Here is a 20,286-nt window from a genome sequence, read left to right as displayed (position 1 = left end):
TATGACTGCCCTGGCTCAAGGCTATGGGACTGTGGGAGCTGGAATTTGTTGTAGGCCCCACAACAAACTCCAGCTCCCAGAATTCCATAGCCTTGAGACAGATAAGAGTTAAAGCGGTGCCAAACCGGGTTATTTCTCCAGTGTGGATGCAGCCTGAGGTCCGTGAGAGGAGAGCTCCTTCCAGTGAGCCTCAAAGGCGCCACAACAAGGTCTCTTGAGGCGGCAGGAACGCTAATCTCGCTTGTAAGCGTGCGTTTGGCGCACGACGAGGACGGAGAGACCCATCCCACTTTAAAGCACGAATAACAGCCCTAGCTCTTGAGGAGGGGCGAGAGGGGCGTTTCCGAGGCCTGGGAGGGAGGCAGAGCCAGGAGCAGCCGCTCCTTCTGCCGCGGAGGCGGGGTGAGTGTGCGGGAAGGGCGGCTGCTCTGGGCTGGACCCCTCCGGAGCGCAGAGTGGGGGCGCCGCTTCCGGAAGCCTGGGCTGTGCCTGAGGGAAGCGAGTGGCTCCTCCTCCTCCTTCCTGGGTGCCTTTTGATCACCGCTTTCCTGTCGTTTGTTTCCTCTGTGTCTTAAAGTAGGAAAGAGGCAGCCTTAGGTGAAGAAGCCTTTGCGTTGCACTGCCCTGGAGCCGCGCTTTCCCGCCGGTGGGAAAACGTTCAGCTTATTATTCATGCTCAACTTCAGGCGCTGCCTTTGGTTCCTTTTCCTTATAACGGCCCTCCCTCTCTTCTCCCCCAGAAAATGGAAAGCCCCTCCCCTCCAGGCCCTTCTTCTTAGGCCGCGCTTAATAACACTGCCTTATGGCAAAGAGCTCCCTTATGCAGACCCCGGCGGAGCTTATCGCCTTACACTCTAGTTAAAGCGGGGCTAGGTCGCTTTAAATGCGGCCCCTGCATTCTGGGACTTGTAATTTAGGCAGGGGCACTGAGACTATTGAGCCAGAGAGCCCTTAAGCCTCACTCAACTACAAACCCCAACATGCAACAGGAGGCTGCCACGTAATGAAAGGTGGGTAGGAATGTATCACAGGGGAGGCATTCTGTGCAGAAATGGGATTTAAAACAGGATTTTAAAAACCCCAAAAAACTTAAGACACACAAAAGCACAATTGATTTTCAGAGAGATCGGGGTTAATGCAACATTAAACCATCTAGAAAGTCGCCAAAAACACATTTCTTTTTTACTTTCAAGGTTTTCTGGAAGTAAAAAAAAAGAATTTTGTCTACTTTCTAGTCCAGTTAATGTTGCATTAATGCATTTTAATAGCGACATCATCTGAAAAATCAATTGCACTTTCGCATGTCTTTTCTACTTTCTGTCCTGGTTAGTGTTGGGTAAACCTGGGTGTCATTTGATAAGCTGCTTTTGTGGGGGGTTTTCACTTTAAATCCCATTTTTGCACAGGATCCCTCCCGTGTGATAAACTCTAGTGAAAGGGCCAAGCAAGAAACACAAAAGGAGAATTGTTAGGCAGGAGAATTTGCTGTTTCAGTCAGATGGTTGTGCCATGAGGAAGGGTTTCAGTCTCTTAGACACTGGTGGCCATTTTGAGTTGAGATTCTCCTTGTGTGCTTCATGCTGTTTCCCACTTTTGGCATTCCTAAGGCAAACTTATCGCCAGGTTTTCTGGGGCTGAGAGTATGTGACTCTCCAAGTGGGGAATCAAACCCTGGTCTCCAATACCGGAGTCATAGTTCAAACCACTGCACCAAACTGACTTTTGCTGTTTCCTTAAAAGATCTGATGAAGTGAGCTTAAAGTTTAAAAATATTCACAAGAAAGGTGCAACTGAAATGGCTATGCATCTGTTTCCTTATTTTTTATCCATTTGTTTATTATATGTATATCTTGTATTTCGTCTAATGAGCTCATGATACATTACTGTTACCTGGATCTTCAGAGTCTCAGTCCAGCGCTTGAAACACTATGCAACAATGGCTCTCAGAACATACCATTTGTGAAATAACTTTAGAAGCCATCAGCCCCATATAATAACTTTACATCTTTCAAACTGTTGCTGTTTATAGATTTAAACTTTCAAACTAGTAAAACTTTTGTACTATTAAAATTTAATTATGGTCACGGTCTTGTTTTGACTATTTCAGGAAATGTTTCAAGGAACAGATGAAAGTTTTGAAAATATGGCAGATCGTCTTGAAGAAATGGATACATCAGATACCCAGTGGGGATGGTTTTATTTGGCTGAATGTGGGAAATGGCATATGTTTGAGGTACTCGTTTGAGCTCTGCTATTCTAAATACCTTTCTTGTCCTCTCCCCGTGTGATGAATTATTTCCATTTTAGTTAATATTTCTATTTCATATCAGGAGAGATGAAGCTGAGATTACAAGTCTATACACAATTATAGGAGTAAGCTCTATTTCTTAAAGAAATGGATGCATCACAACATTTGATTATCCTAATGTATAACCTATATTCAGTGCAAGAGGCCATTGTTACTACTGAATATGGAGAAATAGAATAGTTTCCAATTGTCAACTAGCATACTAACTAGTATGCTGAACATATCATACCCAAAACTGGATGAGACTCTTCAGGAAGGTGGTTTGAAAACAGGAAGAAGGAACACCAAGAATTTAAGATATGCAAATGACGCCATACTTCTAGCAGAAAATAGCAAAGTCTTGGAATGACCACTGAAGAAAGTCAAGGAGGAAAATGAAAAGGTAGGATTACAGTTAAAAATCAAGAAAACAAAGTGATGACCACTGGGTTTGCAGGAGAACTGTGTAGCTGCCTCCATAGAAGCTCAATGGAGAGAGAAGCAGTACATACTGTGATTTTAAGCCAGCTCTGGAGCTGGGAAGAACATCTCTCCTGGTAAGGAGAGATCGTCTGGATAATCCAAGATGCTCTGAAGTGCCCATTAACCAAAGATTGTCACACACAGTGGCACAGAATAAGTAAAGAGATAGTAGAGAATTACCTTGTTAATCTAAATGAATTTAAGTCTCCAGGACCAGATGAACTACATCCAAGGGTATTAAAAGAGCTGACAAATGTAATATCAGAGCCATTGGCAATAATCTTTGAGATCTGGAGAACAGGAGAAGTCCCAGCAGACTGGAGGAAGGCAAACGTCCCCATCTTCAAAAAGGGGGGAAAAAGAGGATCCCAACAATTATCATCCAGTTAGTCTGACATCTATACCAGGAAAGATTCTAGAGCAGATCACTAAACAGAAAGTCTGTGAACATCTAGAAAGCAATGACATAATCACAAAAAGTCAACATGGGTTTCAGAGAAAGAAGTCATGCCAAACAAACCTGATTTCTTTTTTTGATAAAATTACCAGCTTGTTAGATGAAGGGAATGCTGTGGATATGGTATGTCTTGATTTCAGTAATGCCTTTGACAAAGTTCCCCATGACATTCTTGCAAACAAGCTTGTAAAATGTGGGTTAGACAAAGTAACTGTTACATGGATTTGTAATTGGTTGACTGGACGAACCCAAAGGGTGCTCAACAGTGGCACCTTTTCATCCTGCAGAGAAGTGACCAGTGGGGTCCCACAGGGCTCTGTCCTGGGGCCAGTACTGTTCAACATCTTTATCAATGACTTGGAGGACAAAATTGGGGGCATACTTATCAAATTTGCAGATGACACCAAACTAGGGGGAGTAGCTAATACCCCAGAGGACAGGATCAAAATTCAAGATGACCTGAATAGACTAGAAAGCTGGGCTAGAGCTAACAAAATGAAATTCAACATGGAGAAATGTAAGGTACTGCACTTAGGGCAGAAAATGAAATGCACTGATATAGGATGGGCGACACCTGGCTGAATGAAACTAGATGTGAAAGGAATCTGGGAGTCCAAGTAGACCACAAGTTGAACATGAGTCAACAATGCAACGCAGCCACAAAAAAGGCCAGTGCAATTTTAGGCTGCATCAATAAGATTATAGTGTCTAGATCAAGTAATAGTGCCACTATATTCTGCTCTGTTCAGGCCCCTCCTAGAATATTGTGTCCAGTTCTGGGTACCACAATTTAAAAAGGATGTTGAGAAATTGGAGTGTGTCCAAAGGAGGGTGACTAAAATGGTGAAGGGTCTGGAAACCATGCCCTATGAGGAACGACTTAGAGAGCTGGGTATGTTTAGCCTGGAGAAGAGAAGGTTAATAGGTGATATGATAGCCCTGTTTAAATATTTGAAGGGATCTCATATTGAGGAGGGAGCAAGCTTGTTTTCTGCTGCTCCAGAGACTAGGACCCGGAACTACACCAAAAGAGATTCCACCTCAATATTAGGAAGCACTTCCTGACAGTAAAGGCTGTTCGACAGTGGAACTAACTCCCTCAGAGTGTAGTGGAATCTCCCTCTTTGGAGGTCTTTAAACAGAGACTGGATGGCCATCTGTCAGGGATGCTTTGATTTGGATTTCCTGCATGGCAGGGATTTGGACTGGATGGCCCTTGCGGTCTCTTCCAACTCTATTTATGATTCTATGATCTTGGCTTTGAGAGGGCAAGGAGTCTGGATCACCATCTAGCCAAAACACGCTATGCTTCTATGTGGAAGCAACCGTCTTTTGAATTTAATAAAAATTCTTTAAGATAAAGGGGGCAGTGCAGGAAGCCTCATAGTGCCTGGAAATTATTATTTTTTTCCTTCTCATGACTGATCTTCTGCCCTTGGTTTGTTGATATTATGAAGATACTGTTTTACAGCAGCTTGTGAGAAAATTAGACCTATTATCTAAATTAGTCTCCACAATTAAAGAACTGTTTTGGAATTTAATCATATATTAGCTATTCATTTTAACACGACTGAGTTGTGATCAGATATTTTTTAGCAGAATATACATAAAACAGTATCTTCATAGTATCAACAAACCAAGGGCAGAAGATCAGTCATGAGAAGGGAAAAAATAATAATTTCCAGGCACTGGGAGGCTTCCTGCACTGCCCCCTTTATCTTAAAGGTTCAGAGGCCATAAACATGTACATTCTGGACAATGTTTGCTGTGCATTGGAGAAAAATGTATATTCTTTTGAATTTCTATATTTTGATTGCCAGGCATCTGATAATGTAAATTCTGCTGTTAGCTCAAAAGGTGATTTTGAAGTTTGCCTTGAGATTTTAAAATTTTCTTCTGTGAAGCTTTATCTAGAAGGGGGTTTATTGCTCCATTCCAGTCACCAAGTATTAAGATCGGGCATGGTTGCAACCTGCTAATTCTGTTGCTAATTTTTGACAAAAAAATGTCATTGTTCTCTTGCAGGATATATATATTCCCAAAGTTTGAGATCTGGTAGTTCTGTTTCTATTTTCACATATGTTCCATTTAAACATTTATTTTGTTGGATATTTTTGGTTGATATACCACAACCCCCTCCTTTTTTCTGTTGCTGATAAAAGGTTTTGACCAAATATAGAATTTTTCAGATATTTTTCATCCTTGTCTCTTATCTGCATTTTCTGAAGAAATATGTCAAACTTTAGTTTCTCTATATAACGGACTACATTCCTTCTTTTGAATTCATAGTTGAGACATTTGACATTCCATGATGCATTTTTGTTGTCATTTCTCCTCTTTATTATCTTATAATTGATTGCGTCACTTTCTCTCTTCTGGCCTTTTTTTTTACTACTATGCCTCTTCACTTTCTAAAACAGTTCCTGAATGTATCTCTTCTTCTTCTTTGCTATCTTCTTTTTCTTCCAGCGTTTCTTATGCTCTTTCTGGTTTACCTTGTCACAGGATAGTTGAAATCCCCCATTACTACTACCTATCTCCTTTCTGAATGTGTGGTCTTATAACTGGGTTGCCAATTATTTAAATTATAGTTTTATTTAGGAAGCATTATATAAGCATCCACATAATATATGAAGGGCTTGGTCATGGTGTATTATGGGACATGAGATGTTTATACATGGCAGGGAGGGAGAAAAGCAATAGCTGACTGGATAATGAGCAGATGTGGAGGGAAGAGTGTTTATTCTAGCATTCACCAAGGTCAATCTCACAGGACGTATGGCAGGGACCTGAGTCAAGAGGGGTGGGAGTAAGGAGGAATGGATGTGTGAATGTTTTGAAGCATGAGCAAATTAAAAGATAGCCTGCAAAATCCCAGGCGGTTATATTGCTTTCTGTATAATAGGGAATATGATAATTCTGTCTACAGAAATCAAGTTTTTAATTTCTCTTAGGCCTGAAATACATGGGCCAAGTTGGGCATGGTGGCCAGAAGTTGCACCAAGGCCACACCAAGCAAGGAAAAGCTGGTCTAAAAAGGAGTCTATTTAGAATAGATCAACTCCTGGCTGGCACAGCTTGGGACTGTTGTGGCAGCCCACTTCAGGAACAGGCCATGTGGTCACCACAGTCCTGTCCCAATCAGGTCCAGGGCATCCTATGGCCACTCTTTCCAAGCTGTCTGTTCCAGACCTTAGTTACTGAAATAAAGGCACATTACAGACTGGCCCATAGAGGTGCTGTCATTACGCGTGAAACGACTATGTCCAAATGGCGGCGCTGCATACAGATGGACGCCGCCATTTTGACATCGCGGATGCGCAGTGTCTGGACGTCATGCACCGGAAGTGGTGCCGCGAGTGCGCACCTTGCAGCGCCTCTTCCAGGGGCCAGGAAGAAGTGTTATTTTGGCGCTTCTTTGTTGCTGCGCCCGGGAACCACACAGTTTGGCTGTTCGTGTTCATTTTGTTATTTCCCATAGTCTGAGGCATGTGAATAATCCAGATAATAATACAATCAAAGCTAAATGCGAATTGCTTCTTTCTTTCCCCAAATCATCTGCATTTCCTCTTTCATCTTGGGGCAAAAGATCTCTTTGCACCCAAAGCATTAAGCCAATCTCTCTGCCTGCGCCCTGACATGTTTCCAGCCACTCCATCTAGTCCTTACATTCTGGAGTTGTCCCAATTCTGGGGTCTGCTCTTTGGCCAGGTAGAATTCCCTAAACACCTCAACATCCACTATCCAGTTTACATTTTAGTTAGCTCTGAATGCTGTGGCTGTATGAATTGCTATTGTGTATGTATGAGACTGTGCTCTGAATTTTTCTAATAAAACTCTCTTAATGTACCCAAACTTCAGATATTACTGGTATATGCAGATGGAAAGGTTTCTACAGGTTACCTAGCCTTTTACAAAGCTAATTTCTCCAACATTTGATAGTTGGCAGGGATTCCTCATCCTCCCATTTTTCGTTGGGTAACAGCAACAATGCTGTCCTTTAGAGTTGTTTTGTAGATTACTGCAGTTAAGTTATTCAAACAAAAATCCACTAAACAGTGATTCCTTTATTGGCCAACTGAAATTCACAATATACTTGTTGCAAGCTTTCAAAGTTCCGTTCCACTGGCTTCTTCATCAGGCAAGATGTTACATACCAAACAGGAGAAAAATTGGAGATGTTAGTAAGATACCTGCATTTTGTTGTTTCTGTCCTTAGTTAAGATGGCATGGGGATGCTGTTTTAAGCAGGCTGGCCCCTTCTCCTCTGGCCATATGGCAATAGGGAGATTTGCAAAGTCCAGGAAAATTACAGTCCATTTGCATATCAACAAGGACTCCTCTTTTGCAGTCCGATATGTCTCCATTCCTGTGAGGCCACAGGCCTCTTTGTTGGCAGGGGATCATGGATTCCTCAAGAAGTCTCCATGTTTTTGCATCAGGAACATTTTGGTAGGTGTAGTAGTAAAACATGCCAATCCAGTCCAAAAGAGGATTCTTTGTTGATATGCGAATGGACTTTAAATTTCCTGGACTTTGAAAATTTCCCTATTGCCACATGGCCATGGGAGGAGGGGCCAGCCTGCTAAAGATATCCTCCCCATACCATCTTAAAAATCTCCAAAAATCTGGAATGACCTGCCGAAGGAGATCTGCCATATAACATCTTTGGAGGCCTTTAAGAAGGCAATAAAAACGAATCTCTTCCGGCAGGCATTCCCAAATTGACCTCCTCGGAATGTTCACTCTCCAGTTGGGAATTGTTGTTTTTAAGGTGGGAGGGAGATAGGGAATTGGATTTTATATGTTTTCCTATGCTTTTACTTGTGGTTTGTTGTGTTTTATTTTTATTGGTCTTATGTTTGTTGTTACCCGCCTCGATCCAATACAGGGAGAGGCGGGATACAAATAAATATTATTATTATATTATTATTATTGTTAAGGACAGAAATAACATACAGGCTTCTTACATACCAATTTTTCTCCTGTTTAGTACGGTATGTAACATCTTGCCTGAAGAAGAAGCCAGTGGAACTTGGAAAGCTTGCAACAAGTATATTGTGCATTTCGGTTGGCCAATAAAGGTATCACTGATGGATTTTTGTTTGAATTTGCTAAATGGCCAATGCAGCTACTCCTGCATATTTTCTTTAGTAAGTTATGTAAGGTACTTTATTTAATTTATCTCTGGACAAAATATTTCAAAATATGCTTTCTGTTTGTTTTAAAGACCAATTCTAATACCCAGTGTTCACTTAGCAGTGAAGACATTGAAAGGAGGTTCAGAATGAATCCACAAGGCTCCATTTCTTTTACAACTACAAAATTTAACTACATACTGGACTTTGCAGGTATGTATATCTTTCTTCACATACATTTAAACATATCTCATAATAAAATATAGGAATCTGTGGCTCAGCAATTAAGACTTCTAATCTGACAACCACAAAGTCGGCAGGTCGACAGTTCGAGACCCAAGCACTGTGTGACAGAGTGAGCTCCCGTCAGTCATCCCAAGTAGATAAATAGCTACTACTTTGGTGAGAATGTAATAGCATTCTGTGCAGTCATGCTGCCACACGAACTCCATGTCTTGGACAATGCTGGCTCTCTTGGCTTAGTAACAGGGATGAGTACCACCCCCTACAGTTGGACATGACATTCATGTCAAAGGGGAAACTTTACCTTTTTACAAATATACCTAGCCAGTGTGCAAAATGTTGCTAGCAGCTATCTCTTGCACACTGATTTAGCTGAAACAATTAGAAAGATCTCTTTTATCTTCAGAACGTTCACCTGAGATTTATATATAACGTTAAGATGGGCACAGGATGTTATCTTCATTTCCCCTATTGAGTAATGAAATCTGTACCACACCCAGGAATATCCATATGCCCTTTCACCGCTAAAGATTTGAACAGAAATATTGTCTGTCCATTTTCCAGATCTTTGCTCACTTTTGTTTTGTACACAGGGATGAAACAAACTAACCAAACAACTGGAAAACAGCGTCCGATAAAGCGAGCTCCATTTTCTATTACTGCATTCAGGTAGGAATTCCTTTCTATATGTTGGCATTTTCTATAAATGTATGGAGACATTCAACACTAATATTGATGGTTCTTTTACCCCCAGGTGTAATAATTTTTACCCCCAGGAAATAAAATGCAGAAGCAAAACAAAACAAAAAAAAAAAGTCAAGAAAGACGGTGATGTGGATCTATACTTCTATTTTTTCTGTGAAAAATTTCTTATCTGATGTTTCCCAGATGTTACAGAAATCAATTGTGGCAGACGCTTTTGAAATGTCTACTGAAATTTTTAAATTACCTCTTCATTTGCAGATATGAAGCAAAAAGACTTTTTCTTTTATTTGCACCACTAACACAAGTTTCATTCTAAATACAGTTTACTGAGAAATTGTGGCTAATGTCTACCAAAATTTCAGGGTTTGGGGAGAAAATATTAAATTGGCTAAGTCAGATTGGTTCAGTGTACTCAGAGGAGCATTGGTGTTAATATCCATATTTGAAAATGGAAATGAAATGTTATTAACAGCTTTAAAGGCTTTTTTTTCAGTACAACAAATTTAGACATTGTACAATCATGTAAAACATTTCCTATACATGTAAAACATTAAAAGGGTAGACAGAATCTGTACATAGCACTAACAGAAAAATTAACACACAAAGAGTGCATCTACATGCTAGAAATGATTCAGTTTGATACCCCTTCAACTGCCATGTGCCCATCCTACAGAATCCTGGGATTTGTAGTTTTCTGAGGCACCAACACTCTTTGGCAGAGAAGGCCTTGTAACACTACAAATCCTAAGATTCCATAGGATGGAACTACAGCATTTAGAATCATAGAGTTGGAAGAGACAAGAAGGGCCATCCAATCTAACCCCTTGCCATGAAGAAAACCACCATCAAAGCACCCTTGACAGATGGCCATCCAGACTCTGTTTAAAATCTTCCAAAGAAGGAAACTCCTCCACTTTCCCAGGGAGTGTTTTACACTATCGAACAGTTCTTACTGTCAGGAAGCTCCTCCTAATGTTGAAGTGGAATCTCTTTTCCTGGAGCTTAAATCCATTGTTCCGTGTCCTACTTTCTTTAGCAGCAGAAAACAAACTTGCTCCATCCTCAATGTAACACTCCTTTAAACATTTAAACATGGCTGTCATACCACCTCTTAAACTTATTTTCTCCAGGCTAAACACCCCCAGCTCCCTAAGTCTCCTCATAGGGCATGGTTTCCAGACCCTTCACCATTTTAGTTGACCTCCTTTGGACATGCTCCAGTTTCTTAACACCCTTTTTGAATTGTGGTGCCCAGTACTGGAAACAGTATTCCAGATGAGGCCTGACCAAAGCAGAATAGATGGCACTATTACTTCCCTTGATCTAACACTATACTTCTATTGATGCAGTCTGGAATAGCATTGGCCATTTTAGTTGCCGCATTTGACTCATGTTCAACTTGTCGTCCACTAAGACTCCTAGATCCCTTTCATACAAAGTCTCATTAAACCAGGTGTCCCCTATCCTATATTTATGCATTTCATTTTTCCACCCTAAGTGCAGTACCTTACATTTCTCCTTATTGAAATTCATTTTGTTAGCTTTTCTTCCTAATTTGGTGTCATCTGCAAATTTGATAAGTATATCCTCTATTCTTTCATCCAAGCCATTGATAAACATGTTGAATAGCACTGGGCTATTTGGCACTCCAAGATGAAGAGGAGCCATTGCTGAGCACCCTTTGGGTTAGGCCAGCCAACTAATTCCAAATCCATTTAAGAGTTGCCTTGTCTAGCCCACATTTTAATAGCTTGTTTGCAAGAATATCATGGGGAACCTTGTCAAAGGCCTTACTGAAATCAAGATATGCAATATCCACAGCATTCCTTTCATCTTTCAAGCTGGTAATTTTATCCAAAAAAATGGATCAGATTAGTCTGGCATGACTAAACCTATGTTGACTTTTTTGTGATTGTGGCATTCCCTTCTAAATGTTCAGACCCTCTGTTTAATGATCTGCACTTAAAATAGTGTTAAACTGCAAGATTTCTACAGTGTAGATGCATCCAAAGTTAGCAAGAGGAATCAAAGGGAACACATTTGAAGAAATATATAATCCTTTATTCACTTAAATTTTAGACTCAACCCACTATCTGATCAAGTGTACACTGATATAACATTCATATAGATAACAAGGTTCATTATTTAAGACAGTGAGATGGAAGACAACGAATGAGGGGAACTGCAAATTGACTTTTATGTTGTATTACATTCTAAGGTAAGAGAAAGTGTAAAAATTGTGTAAAAATTTGTGTAAGAAAATGTGTAAAAAAATTTAAAATGACAAATAACTTACTGACAAATAACTTTGCTTAAGACCCATTGAATGGAAGCTATATAAGATCACAGGCTTCTGCCTTGTTTTCAGTTCTCTTTGTTCTTAGCTTTATTTTGTAAAGACGTGAACCATTCAAATAGGAAAATGAAAAGCTAGACAAAACAAATTAGTAATGTCTGACTTTCCAGTGTAGATTTTGAAAAATAATTTAAAACCTACTTTTCCTTTCAGTGTAAGTTTGGGCACTTCACTTGCACATTTTGGTGTGCCAAGTTCTCTCTGAAAGACAAAACAAATAAATAAAACGGAAGAAGTGTAATCTTCTTTGCAAAAAAAATGGAGGAATTTTAATCTTTTACGCATATCTAAAACTTATAAGGACCCAGTTCAACAAAGATTAAAGGCCCAGAGTGATTGTTTAACTCAGAATTATTTTTATTCTGTGTGCTGTAGGCTGAGGTGAGCTTACTTCAGAAATAGGTTTCTTGCAAGATAACATTGTTTATTGTGCAGGAAACCTTTCTATTGCCAGAATTAGTTTTTTACACACACAAACCCCACATATTTTTCTACATATAATAATTATTGCCATCATTTTGGAGTGTCCAAATATGGAGATGAGACTATACAGGAATATGCATTGTTTTCTGGGCTGGGCAATAAATTACCATAAATATTTATCCTTGCATGCAAGGGTGAAACAAAGCTCTAAATCCCTGTCGTGGAGTAACAGCCTGAGCTCTTCTCACTCACTGTGCAGATAACCTTTTATATGAGCTAATGTCTCTAAAGCGAATGGTAAACAATTTGGGTTCTTTCATGTGTGGCAAATTATCTCCAGGTTGAAAGGAGGATCTTCAACACATTATGGCAACACCAACTTTTGGTGAACATATGAACTACAACGTTCATGTTTGAGTTAGGGTATTCCCACTTATGGAACTTTTTCTTCTACTATGTTTGCTGATATTTACTTTGAAAAATTAAATAGTTGTAAATCCAGTTCCATTGACATTGAAATGGTGAAGGTTCTAAAAAACATGCCCCATGAGGAGTGACTTAGGGAGCTGGGTATGTTTACCCTGGAGAGGAGAAGGTGAAGAAGGCGATATGATAGTCCTGTAAATATTTGAAGGGATGTCATATTGAGAATGGAACAACCTTGTTTCTTACAGCTGCAGAAACTAGGACATGGAGCAGTGAATGCAAACTACAGCAAAAGAGATTCCACCTCAACATTAGAAAGCTCTGACTGTAAGAGCTGTTCGACAGTGAAACACACTCCCTAAGAGAGTGGTGGAGTCTCCTTCTTTGGAGGTTTTTAAACAGGCTGCATGGCCATTTGCTGAGCATGCTTTCATTGTGTACTATATGGTAGGGGTTTGGACTTTATGGCTGTTGAGGTCTCTTCCAACTCTGATTCTATAACATTCTGACCACCAGTTTAAATACTTTAAAATATATAAAATTGGGGCGAGAGTCAGTCTCATGCACTTCAGTAAATATGACCCCCCCTTCCTATCTGATCTTTCTACTCTGTTAGGGAAGATATTTAAAAATGGGTGTGACAGTTTGCTTACTTCTTTTGTGTTTGTAGTTATATCTGTGAAAATCAATCTATCCCCATTCCATCACACTGGGAGAATGTAAATTCAGAGGAACCATACCAGGTAAGCCTATCTGAGAATCTTTGGGTTTATTGGAAGCAAAGGACTAATGCCTATCTGTTAAGCTTTGTGGACCTCTCTCTTTCAGCTTATTCCTTTGCAAAAGCAGACAAATGAATATAAAGAAGTTGCTAGCTACTTTGGGAAAACAATGGATAGCAATCAGATTAAACAAATTCAGAGAATTCAGAACATAGACTTGTGGGAATTTTATTGCAGGTGAGACGATAAGTGTTTTTGTGCTACACTTTCTAAATCAAATATTTTTCTCATCAAAGGCATATTATGTCACTATTTACATATATCTAATGTCAAGCTTAAAATATTGGTTTAATACAGTTGGCACTTCACATTTGTGGCTTTGATTTCTGCAGATTTAATTATTTCTAGATTTGATTAATATGTCCTCTCCAGGAATTTCTAGGTCCTCCATCATAACTCTGTCAGAGGCTGACCATAGAATTGCGCTGGAGGACCTAGAGGTTAAAAAAAGTTTTTTTTATTTATGGTTTTTCCACTTTCATGAGGTCCTATGTCCCTAACTCCAGTGAATGTTGAGGGCTCACTTTATATTTTTGCTCATTGTAAGCATTCTTCTAAATATCTGTGGAGTTCTTCTTATCAATGTAAGTCCAAAGGCCTTCCACGTCCGTTTGATTGTTTCCTTCTTAATTAGTTTTTATATTTCAAAAAAGGGGAAATTTGCTGTTATTGTTACCATTTATTGATATAGCACCATAAGTGTTGTTGCTGTGCCTTCAGGTTGTTTCTGAATTATAGCAACCTTAAAGTACATCCATCACAGAGTTTACTGGGTAACATTTGTTCAGAGGGAGTTTGCCTTTGCATTCCTCTGAGGCTGAAAGAATGTGACTTTTTCAAGGTCACCCAGTAGGTTTCCTCATTAAGCAAAGATTCAGACCTTGGTCTCTCTAATGTTCAAACCACTACACCATACTGGCTCTCATTAGAAATATAAAACAATGGATTACACTTCTAAAGCAAATTATCCAGACAGAAATACAAAAACCAATGTGACAGAATATGAAGCATACATATAACGAGATGTTGTGGAAAAACAGAATATGATATAATCTTAGACATTCCGCCCATCAGTAAGTGAGTAATGCAGATTCACAATAACATATTCATCAGGAAATATGCAGGGGTAGCTGTGTTGGCCATTTAGCAAATTCAAACAAAAATTCACCAAACAGTGCTACCTATATTGTGCATTTTGGTTGCCAATTAAGGTATCACTGTTTGGTGGATTTTTGTTTGAATATTCATCAGGGAGCATCCTTAATTGGCCTTTATCTGCATTTAAATGTTTTGGTTAGGTCTCACCTGGAATGCAGTGGAGCCTCTGCATACGCGGTCTTTTTATAGGCGGCTTTGAGCATAGGCGCTCAAAGCCGCCGGCGCGGAAGGGGCGGAAGGGGCGGCGCGTCCCATTCAATTGAATGGGCGCGCGCACCCGTTGCGCCTCGCACGCCGCCGTGCACGAGCCCCATTATTTACAATGTGGCTTGAGCATAGGCGGAAATCGCCATACGCGGCGGGATCCGGAATGGATCCCCTGCGTATGGTGAGGTTCCACTGTACTGTGTCTAGTTCTGGGAACCACAATTAAAAAAGGATGCCATTGGTGTTAATGTGTAGTGTTATATGTGCCATTGATGTGAATGTGTAGTGTTGCTCATCCTAGTTGCTTTAATGTGTGAGGCACTTTCATGTCAGTATATGTCACTGCCATAAACCTACCAGATAATCTGTAAAATGTTCTCCCAACAGAAACCCTGTTCAAATTAATGATGCTGACACAGTCTTTCAAATAGGTGCATATGATTTACTAACCCACTTGTCTGCACACATTTTTTTGGTCTTTAAAAAGGTTGTCAAGCATCCCTGCCTGATCCCCTGTAAGCATTTCTTACTTTTCACATAATATTTTTGAAGCCGTTGCATTTGGTCTTGAAGCATCCTTTTCCATGATTAGTTTATTAGCTGTATGCAGGTGCTCTAGAGAGCAGATACCATAAACATAGATGTTCTACAAGAACCCCAGAACAGTTTGTTTACCTCCAAGGGCCTGCTCAAACTGTCTTACATTTCTCTTACATACAAGTGCTAAAACCATACAAACATAGATTTGGAAAGAATTCCGAGATTATCTAGTCCATCCCCTGGCATGTAGAAATAAATAGCTAAAGCACTCCTGAAAGGTGGCCATCCAACCTCTGTTTAAAAAAATCCAATGAAGGAGAGTCTACGATCTTCTGAAGCAGTCTGTTCCATTGTTAAATAGCTGTTATTATCAGGATGTTCTCCCTAGTGTTTAGGTGGAATCACTTTTTCTGCAATTAAAATTGATTGGTTCATTTCCCTATAGTAGCAGAAACCAAGCTTGCTCCCTTCAATAATATTACTATCAATCTTCTCTTCTCCAAGATTATCCAGCTCCACATAGGGCTTGGTTTCCTCATAGACTTTTACTTTCGTGGACACTGCTCTGTAAACATTCCAGCTTGTCAATGTTTTTTTGAATTGTGGTGCCCAAAACTGGATATTTCTGGTGAATAGAGTGGTACTATTACTTTTCTCAGTGTGGACACCATATTATAGTTGATGCAGTCTAAAATTGCATTGACTTTTGGGGCTGCAGTACACACTGCAGAGTCACACTGTTGACTCTTGTTTAGCTTGTGGTTTACTGTGACTAAAGGTATCAGATCCTGCCTGATCTTGGAAGCTAAGTAGGGTGGGCCCTGCTTAGTACTTGGATGGGAGACTGCCAACGAATACCAGGTGCTGCAGGCCATATTTCAAAGGAAAGAATTGGCAAAACCATATCTGAGTATTCCTTGCCTAAGAAACCCTATAAAATTCATGGAGCACTACAAGTTGACAGGAGACTTGAAGACACATACATACATGCACTTCCATGACCCCCCCAGGCCTAGATCTTTCTCACAAGTATTGCTATCAAACCAAGTGTCACACATCCTCTATTTGTGATTTTTTTCTACCTGCTTCTGTTCTCTGAGGACCCCAAAGGCCATCTAGTTCAACCCTGACATAATCCTCAAATTTGATAAGCATGACGTGATCCAAATTATTAAATTAAATATAATTAATTAAATTATCCAAATTATGAAATTAAGCATTCTATAATCCAGATCATTTATAAACATATTGAACGATACTGGGCTCGGAACAGAAACCTGAAACATTTTACTAGTCACTTCTGTTCAGAATTAAGTGGAGCCATTAGTGAGCACTCTTTGGTTTTGGGTTTGGAAATCTGAAAATCCAAACTGCCACAAAATCCAAAACCTTGAGCGCCAACATGATGGTTCAAGGCTTTGATTTTTCAATATTTTGGATTTTGGAATAAGTAGTGTGGTATGTACTGTATTTGTGAGACTGGAGAAAGATGTGAGGCTCTGTGAAATGGTAGGAGGCATGGCTTTGTGTCAGTCACTACACTTGGATTCCCACTATTTCACAGATCGTTGTGTCTCTCTCCAGCTACATTTTTCTCCAGCCTCACGAATACAGTACAGGTATGCACTATGTTGCTATTTTTTTTCCAAAGTCAAAAAATAAAAAATCCCAACTTCATAATACTTCTGGTCCCAAGCATTTCAGCTAAGGGATACTCAACCAGTATAGGGTTCTGTTCTACTCAAATGCCTAAGGGGACAAAAAGAAAAGAATGGGTAGTAGAAATAGTGATATTTCAGACAGCAAATGGATGAGAAATTATGAAATTCTCTATGTGTAATTATTCTAAAAATTCTGTGTGAACAGAAAACTGTATTATTTGATCTAGCCCAGTCCTCTGTCAGCATTCACAAATGCAATCTGCTTCCTGTCTAAATTGCTACAGTTAATTCTGGTATTTCAAGATTTTACTGCTTCATTTGTACTACATGATGTCTGTGGAGGTACAACAGCTGAATATACACTTTGTTCTGTGTGCTGACTGTGGATGGTATAGTAACAGGGGTTAAGTCCAATAGCCTGTCTGAATGGCTGCTGCCTGTTGAGAAACACTGCTTAAGTAAAATATAAACAATAAAAATCAAATTTTAAATTGAATTATTGCCCCATTGTTTCATTTGCAAATGACCATATCTGAAAATTCATTGGGAAGCTGGCATATTTCTTGGCTTGTAAAGAGAAATATAAGGGATCAAGAGAGAGAAATCTCATATATTTAACAAACAGCAATGAATAATCTTCACATGCCTAATTATGAACACTTTGTAATCTTGTCTTTTTAACAGAAAAAAGACTCAGTTAAAGAAGAAAAGAGGCGTACCCTTTATTAATGAACACATGTTGTTTCATGGCACAAGCACTGAATTTGTGGAAGCTATTTGCGTTCATAACTTTGACTGGAGAATCAATGGTATTCATGCTGCTGTATATGGAAAAGGCAAGGAGCTTAATGTGTTACTCCTTAGTATGGTGTACATACAATGTTTTGGCTGTATTATCCCAGTGAAATCCTTTACTCTGAATCAACTCTTGCTTTCATTAAGAAGTGTCCCTCATTCATTTTAAAAAGATGTTTTTTTCTGTCATGCGTGAGAAGCAAATGCATTGATTCTTTGCACTGTCATTGAAAACTGTTCATCCTAGAAATGAGAACCACTGTCAATCCCCAGTACACCCTAATCCTTTAAAAAACAGGCAAAGCTAACTGAGACTAGAATTCATGTTAGTCTGGTGTACACAGGGTAATAAATAAGGACATGGGTCATCATAGTAACACCCTGCGTTCCAGGAAACAAGCAGATCTGGAGATTACATTAGATGGTGTCTGCATCAGTGATGGAAAACTGTGACTGTCCAGAAGTTTCTAATTGATTCTAATCCACACCTCATTCACACTGACACTGAATCGATTCATGAATTCGATTATTCAAATTGATTCCGATCTACATCTTGTTCACACTTGCGTGGAATCAATTTAGCCAAAATAATGTGGAAAAAATCAGCATCAAAAAGTTAAATGGGTCTAGCACATGGCTTCCCTCTCTGAATCGCTTCAGTGATTCAGTTAAAGTGTGAACAAGAATCATTTAAGCCATTTCAAACCAATTTGCAAACTGGTTTAAAATGTAGTGGGAATAAGGCCATATTGGCAGTAGAAAAAAGAAAGAAAGGAGTGGTTATATATGTGAACCCACCATATTTAGTAGAGGAACTATTCAATAATATGAATGACCACATTATAGGTCTGGAAGTAATAACACAAAGTAATAAATATCTGATCGTCAATGTGTATGTTTTGCTAGAAAAGAGACATTTTTCTATCAAAAATTAATGATCAAGATTTCAAAATATAGTTATTATAAAATGATTTTATTAGGGGATTGGAATGAAATGATTTCACTGGACATAGACAAGACCTCGGGGGGGGGGGAAATCAGGGGAAATTACTAAAATTAATTAATGGTCAATTAAAGAAAGACCTATCACTAATTGGCGAATGGTAGTATAAATATGGAGAGGCATAAGATTATACAGTTGTTTCAGAAAGTCATAAATCACTATCTATGATAGATATGTGTTTGATTTCCAAATCAATAGTTAAGGACATTATCAAAATGAACATATTTCCAAGAACCATCTCAGATCATAATCCAGGTGGTATTATATCCTGGTCAAATTTTAAAAAAATATTTAAATCAGGCAGCAAGAAGTGCTGGAAATGTCAGAAAGAAATTGGATCTCTAGTTCACATGTGGTAGAAGTGCCCTAGATTTAAAAAATTTTGGTCTAAGGTGCATATGATAATTCAAAAGACATTAAAGATAAAATATGCATTCTCTCCAGACCTATATCTGTTAAACATAACATTGATCTTAAAGTGGGAAGATGAAAAGAAGTATTGAAGAGTAATATTATATCTGGTTACCGCCGCAAAACTCATAATTGCGAGAAGATGGAAGCTAACGAAACTCCTACAATAGAAGAATGAATAGAGAAATTAGACGACATGAAAAAACTAGACAGACTTACATATATAATTAATCATAAAAATATGGTCAAATGGGAGACAGAATGGGGGTTGTGGAGGGTGGTAGGGGAATAAATCAGATAGCGTATGTAGGTGACTACAACGGAACATGATCTACCACCCTAGACATAGCTTAACTATATATAAAGGATTATAGTCTATTATAATACATAACAAAATTGCAAATTTAAATTTATATTTGTAAAGTGGACCCTTGTTGTGCCCTGGGGTTTGGTTCCAAGATCTCCTGTGGATAACAATATCTGCGGATGCTTAAGTCCCATTAAATATAATGACATAGCAAAATGGTGTCCCTTATTAGAAAATGGAAAATCAAGTTTAATATTTGAAATTTATACTTTTTTTGAACATTTTCAAACCATGGATCCTTGAATTTGTGTATAAAAAATCTGTGTATAAGACAGGAGTTAAGAATAAGTAAATACATGTTACATTGTATGATAAAGACATACATTTGTGACTTATTGATATATTATATTGATATAATATTTACCGGGGAGCCTAAGGTAGATAAGGGGCAAATGAGAAAGAAATGAAGAGGAAAGATAACTGTGAATTGGGAATCACAGGTTGAATACTATATTTTGGTAGTATCTAGTTATTTAGTAAGTAATATGACAAAAGGAAGGAACGGTAGATACAAATAATTGAAGTGTGGAAAAGAAATACAAGTTAGAACCTCTACGGTTAAAACTTTACATTGGAAGTCATTGGTACAATTATGTTGGTTTTTTATTTGTTATGGGAAGAAGACAGAAATCCAAATTTATGTTTGTTTCAAATATCTAAGGTATATATGTTAGATAATGTAATTGAAATGAAAGCATATGTACATGTATGTATATAAGTGAAAGGTGGAAGAAAAATTCTAAATGATTTTAAAATGTTTCATGATCAATCTGTTTTTGTAATGTTTATAAAGATTATTAGAAAAAACAAACATTACAAAATATCAAACACATTTCATAACAAT

At 38.7% G+C, this 20,286-nt stretch overlaps 1 protein-coding gene across 16 annotated transcripts in view; it reads left to right on the top strand.

Moving 5' to 3' along the window:
• Positions 1–20,286, top strand: part of PARP11 (poly(ADP-ribose) polymerase family member 11) — a 33,036-nt gene that overhangs the window by 560 nt on the left and 12,190 nt on the right. For 2 of the 16 annotated variants that reach the window (XM_042467038.1, XM_042467031.1), the window contains exons 2-8: positions 2,108–2,233; positions 8,221–8,311; positions 8,458–8,578; positions 9,202–9,277; positions 13,189–13,261; positions 13,347–13,477; positions 17,551–17,702. In XM_042467038.1, the coding sequence (XP_042322972.1) occupies positions 2,127–2,233; positions 8,221–8,311; positions 8,458–8,578; positions 9,202–9,277; positions 13,189–13,261; positions 13,347–13,477; positions 17,551–17,702 (751 nt within the window). In that variant the 5' untranslated portion in view covers positions 2,108–2,126. Of the gene's footprint in view, positions 1–2; positions 403–454; positions 598–623; positions 647–666; positions 1,011–2,107; positions 2,234–8,220; positions 8,395–8,457; positions 8,579–9,201; positions 9,278–13,188; positions 13,262–13,346; positions 13,478–17,550; positions 17,703–20,286 lie in introns of those variants that run through there. The other 14 variants (XM_042467032.1, XM_042467036.1, XM_042467033.1 and 11 more) reach the window with 14 other exon arrangements.

Source organism: Sceloporus undulatus, chromosome 5 (genome assembly GCF_019175285.1).
Source record: "Sceloporus undulatus isolate JIND9_A2432 ecotype Alabama chromosome 5, SceUnd_v1.1, whole genome shotgun sequence".
Taxonomy (NCBI): Eukaryota; Metazoa; Chordata; class Lepidosauria; order Squamata; family Phrynosomatidae; genus Sceloporus; species Sceloporus undulatus.
Note: the sequence above shows the minus strand (reverse complement) of the source record. Positions and strands in the feature narration are given on the sequence as shown.